This window comes from Budorcas taxicolor, chromosome 13 (assembly GCF_023091745.1).
Source record: "Budorcas taxicolor isolate Tak-1 chromosome 13, Takin1.1, whole genome shotgun sequence".
In the NCBI taxonomy this organism is placed as follows: Eukaryota; Metazoa; Chordata; class Mammalia; order Artiodactyla; family Bovidae; genus Budorcas; species Budorcas taxicolor.
This window is the reverse complement of record NC_068922.1, coordinates 64,575,567-64,581,249: the sequence shown is the minus strand read 5'-3', so window position 1 is coordinate 64,581,249 and position 5,683 is coordinate 64,575,567. Positions and strand designations below refer to the sequence as shown.

Below are 5,683 nucleotides of genomic sequence, written 5' to 3'. Positions count from 1 at the left end.
ATGAGACTCCCCGAACTCCTCACACTCTTGCTTTGGTACCTGGCTTGGCTGGACCTGGAATTCATCTGCACTGTGTTGGGTGCCCCTGACTTGGGCCAGAGACCCCAGGGGGCCAGGCCAGGACTGGCCAAAGCAGAAGCCAAGGAGAGACCCCCTTTGGCCCAGAACATCTTCAGGCCAGGGGGTCACAGCTACGGTGGGGGGGCCACCAATGCCAGGGCCAAGGGGGGCACTGGGCAGACAGGAGGCCTGACACAGCCCAAGAAGGATGAACCCAAAAAGCTGCCCTCCAGATCGGGTGGCCCTGAACCCAAGCCAGGACACCCTCCCCAGACAAGGCAGGGGGCCACGCGGACGGTGACCCCAAAAGGACAGCTTCCTGGGGGGAAGGCACCCTCAAAGGCAGGCTCTGTCCCCAGTCCCTTCCTGCTGAAGAAGGCCAGGGAGCCTGGGTCCCCGCGTGAGCCCAAGGAGCCGTTCCGCCCGCCCCCCATCACGCCCCACGAGTACATGCTCTCGCTGTACAGGACGCTGTCCGATGCTGACAGAAAGGGAGGCAACAGCAGCGTGAAGTTGGAGGCTGGCCTGGCCAACACCATCACCAGCTTTATTGACAAAGGGCAAGGTGAGGGGGCGGGGTGGCCGGGGCATGGCTCAGAGGGAGGGGCATCTGCATGCATGGAGGGGGTTTTAGAGGCCAGACACTGCACTGGGGGAAGATGGTGTGTGCTTCTTGCCCGGGGCGGTATCTGGGATTAACCTCACCCACACCAGGTCCCAGGCTGCTGGCATGTCAGAGCCAGATGGCACCTGGGGATCCCCAAGTGCAATTCCTGCAAGATGTGGAGGGGGTTCCTGAAGCCTGGGAAGGAGACAAGCCCTGCCGGTTGGTGGCAGAATTGAGGACCAGCCTCTTAAACTCTTCATTACCAGGCCACACTCTGTTCTTACTGAGTTGGTCAGACTTTCTAGGCTGCATGGGGTTGTTGGTTTTCTTGGACGGCAGAGAGAGAAACGAATCTCAGAAGCCCATGGTTCTGCCACTTTCCCTTCAGGCAAGGGGGCAGAGAAGGTAAGACAGGTGAAGGCAGGAAATGAGGCATCTTGGAGTCAGGGAATTATCTTCAGATATATGGGGTGGGGTGAACAACAGACCTGGGCTCTAACTCACAGTGTGACCTTGGGAAAGCCCCTTCTCCCGCTGGGGTCTCAGTTTCCCCATCAGTACAACTCTGTGGAGGTTGGATGGGGTGACTTCTGAGAGCCCTTCCAATATGAAAACTTTATGTCCTGTCCTAGACACAGATCACTTCTTATCATGAACCCAGGAGACAATCTGCTCCCCTCGTTTCACATTTCTGCCCTCCTAGCATCACTGTCTTGGCTTGTCCCCTCAACTTGCCATGTGATTTCAGCAAGTCCTTTCCCCTCTCAGGGCCTGAGTTTATCCATAAGAGTGAAGAAGGAGGTTGACCTGATGGCTAGGGTTGCTGGCAGCTCGTGTGCGTTGGTTCTGGGAGTCTTGGGACTTTGGCTGGCAGGGTGGGGGAGGGGTCAGAGAGGGGAAGAGGCTCCTCATTAGAGCTGGCCGGTGGGGGAGTGACAGAGGGCGGGGGAGGCACAGAGGCAGCGGGTCTGCTGAGGTGGGGGAGGTGGTCTGGCTGCCTGCCCAGCCAGAGAAAGCTGTGACCCCTTGGGGAATCATAAAGTAAGTCCTTGTGCCCCCCAGCTCTAAGGGAGCTTGGAGGGGGAGAGATGGGGAGTTTAAAGGCCTAATTAGTCACCTTCTAGAGCAATATTATGAGTGCTTCCCAATGGCAAATTGGTATTTAGGAAGGAGGGCGTGTTGATTTGGACATACCACTGAGCTTCTTGTACTCATGCAGAGCCTTATGTTTGTACATACATGGTGAATCACACTCACACACACACATACACAATGTGCACACACACGCCTGACATATACACACAGAACTTTCTTACACATATACAGACACATATATTGGGTTGGCCAAAAAGTTTTTTGGGGGTTTTCTATACCATTTAATAGAAGAAATCAAAAGAATTTTTGGCTAACCCAATACATACATACCCTTCAAATAGTCACACAAGCCCAATCATACATGCATATAACCTGTCACTCAAATATGCATTACTTTCCATACTCACATGTGGACCCAGTCATACATATATATACACAAACTGTCATTCACACACACACACTCACATACCAAGCAGAGTAAGAAACATACACCACAAATCATTAGACTAGCCAGGAAAATTGGATCATAGACCAGTTTGGTCATTAACTTGCTGTGTGACCTTAGGCAAGTCACTCTCCCTTTCTGTGCTTCATCTGTGAAACAAGAGCACTAAGATCTTCTTTAAGGCATAGTACAGTAGAAGCAGCTCAGGATCAGGCATAACAAGTTCTAGGCTGGAGTTCCAACCGTGCTTTTTGCCAGCTGGGTGACCTTGAGCAAGATACCTAACTTCTCTGAGCCTCAGGTTCCTCCTCTGGAAAAACAGAAGAGGTGATTATAATGATCACCCTGCCTCTCTTACCAAAGAGATATCATACTGGATAGCAGATGGGAGAGAGACAGACAGAAGGCAGTTCTAAGGCTGAGGGACCTCTGCTATGCATGTCATTGACACAGACACCCAGAATCACTCATATCCCCCACAGTCACATCTATAGATCAATAGCCCTACTTGACTGTGTGGGAAGCTCCCTTATTTTGGAAAACGCTCTCCATGATTTGGGTCTTGGCCTTTGTTGGAGTGGGGAAGAGGTTAAAGAGAGCTCTCTTGGGGGAAAAGACCCATGGCCCTCCCCTAGGCTGCGTGGTGACTGGCTCCCTTGGTGAGCCTGCGGACAATGACTTCTGGGTGTTCTCTCTAGATGACCGAGGTCCCGCGGTCAGGAAGCAGAGGTACGTGTTTGACATTAGTGCCCTGGAGAAGGATGGGCTACTAGGGGCTGAGCTGCGGATCTTGCGGAAGAAGCCCTTGGACGCGGCCAAGCCAGTGGCCCCCGGCAGCGGGCGGGCTGCCCAGCTGAAGCTGTCCAGTTGCCCCAGCGGCCGGCAGCCGGCAGCCTTGTTGGATGTGCGTTCCGTGCCAGGCCTGGACGGCTCTGGCTGGGAGGTGTTCGACATCTGGAAGCTCTTCCGAAGCTTTAAGAACTCAGCCCAGCTGTGCTTGGAGCTGGAGGCCTGGGAACGGGGCCGGGCCATGGACCTCCGTAGCCTGGGCTTTGACCGTGCCGCCAGGCAGGTCCACGAGAAAGCCCTATTCCTGGTGTTTGGCCGCACCAAGAAACGGGACCTGTTCTTCAATGAGATCAAGGCCCGCTCTGGCCAGGATGATAAGACTGTGTATGAGTACCTGTTCAGCCAGCGGCGAAAGCGGCGGGCCCCCCTGGCCACGCGCCAGGGCAAGCGACCCAGCAAGAACCCCAAGGCCCGCTGCAGTCGGAAGGCGCTGCACGTCAACTTCAAGGACATGGGCTGGGATGACTGGATTATCGCGCCCCTGGAGTACGAGGCTTTCCACTGCGAGGGGCTGTGCGAGTTCCCCTTGCGCTCCCACCTGGAGCCCACGAACCATGCGGTCATCCAGACCCTGATGAACTCCATGGACCCCGAGTCCACGCCGCCCACCTGCTGTGTGCCCACGAGGCTGAGTCCCATCAGTATCCTCTTCATCGACTCGGCCAACAATGTGGTCTATAAGCAGTATGAGGACATGGTCGTGGAGTCCTGTGGCTGCAGGTAGCAACACTGGCCTCTGTCTTTCCGGGTGCCACGTCCCCAGGATGCTGGTCACCAGAGTCCCTCCCTGTACTCCTGGAATCACAGGGGGATCCAGAAGCTACAGCCAGGAGCATCTACGCAGCCCCCATGAAAGGGGATGCCAACAGCCTTGCTCAGTTGCTAAAGATCCCTTTCTATCCACAAGTCCCCCTGTCTGGGGATTTTTGCCTTCTGCTTCTCTGATTGGCAGACACAGGCCCAGGGAGACAGACTTGGAATGGGACTGAGACCCAGGGGACCTTGCTTTCCAATGAGACTCAGCCCATGACCTCTCCTTACCTGGGCCTTCTCGACCTTGGCACTCTCTAGGGAGGCCTCTCCTTGGGAGACACACAGGTGCCATCTCCCCCTCGTATCTGGTGACTTTCTGCCCCTGGAGGCAGATGGATGCTAATTGGGTAGGGGTGGGAAAGAAGGGGAGCGGGCTTGGGCAGGGTGAGGAGTGGGAGGCTGTTAGACTGTTAGATTTAAATGTACATTGATGAGATAAAAAGCAAAACTGTGCCTAAAACTGTGGCAGATTTCTTGTCTACCCCGGGGGACCCAGTGACCCTTCAAAGAAGACTGACCCAGAGAGGGGATGTGGGCTGCCTGAAGCGGAATGGGACAGAGAGCACAGGCTGAGCTGGGCCAGGGTTTCACCTCTCACCCTATTCCCGATTTTCGCTGAGAGCTCTGTCCACTCTGCTGGGGCCTGGCAACAGAGGTCGGTTTCCTTTTCGACATTCCTTAGTCAAGTTTGTGTCTCCAAAATGAATCCGTAAGTGGGAGAGAACTTGAGGATTTAATTTCCACTAAAATCACCCCCATTTCATACTCACCCCCAGCTTATACTCACAGAATCCACTGGTCACCAGTTAAAGGGGTCCTCGACCTCCTCTTCACCTATTGGGGCATCTCCTTTGTCACTGATCACTATTCCTCACGCAGTCTTGCCTGTGGCCCTGCTACCCTCCAGCTTGGCACCCCTTCCACCCCCTTACCCTAACTCTGGAAACAACTGGAGCCCCTCCCCTTTCCACTATACAGGATATAGATATATAATTATCCATTAGACAAGTAAGCTCCCCATTGACCTTACCGACCTTAGACAGACAAATGCCAGACACAGCCTGACAGTGTTTCCTTATGGGGCCTGGCCCAGAGTCAAGACCCACTTCCCTCCTCCACTAGAACCTTTGGGGAGGAGCAAGGCATGAACTCTTGGGAGGGGAGCAGGGCCCTCCGGTAGGGAATTGTGGGCACCTGAGTCCTCATTCTAAGGGCTTGGGACCAGGTTCTGCCTGGCTGAGGAGGGAGGACCAAAAGAGGAGAACCTAGGCTTCTGCTTCCCACCCAGGGGGCCTCAAAATTTTCCCCACCCCTCTCCAGCTGGGGCTTTGATTCCCAGGGCTCCTAGCCAAAGCTGTTTCAACAGTAAGGATGCTTGCCCAGCTCTGGGCAGATCCTGTGTCCCTTCCCTCAAGGCCTGAAACCTGGGTTGACAGATCCTGAAGCAAGAGTCCAGGGCGGGGGATAAGGGGTGGGTAATGTATCTTCGAGCTGCCTCCCTGGCTTGGAGGCCATTCCCTGTCCCTGAGAGGCCAGCCTGAGCCTGGAGCCTAGCCCTCCCTGGCTGGGTTTCGTTGTGTTTGGCTGGGGGGCAGGCCTGTAAGCTCTGGAAGTAAACAAAGGAGCTGCCACGGCAGACAGAGTTCTGGTGTATGTGAGAGGAGAGTGAGCCTGGAAAGGAGGTGCCAGGGAGGCCACGCGGTGGGCTGGGGACACAGAGAGGGCAGTGTAGAAGCAGGGTGGCTGGAGATTCAAGGGCAGAGAGGCAGGGCCCTGATTTCCAGGACGGTACATCCCTAGTTTCTTGGAAAGTC

General features: G+C 55.1%; 1 protein-coding gene across 1 annotated transcript; it reads left to right on the top strand.

The window, feature by feature from the left end:
* Window positions 1-3,780, top strand: GDF5 (growth differentiation factor 5). The gene is made up of 2 exons (XM_052651221.1): window positions 1-625; window positions 2,906-3,780. The coding sequence occupies exons 1-2, from the start codon at window positions 1-3 to the stop codon at window positions 3,778-3,780; spliced, it is 1,500 nt and encodes a 499-aa protein (XP_052507181.1).
* The last annotated feature ends 1,903 nt before the right edge of the window (window positions 3,781-5,683 follow it).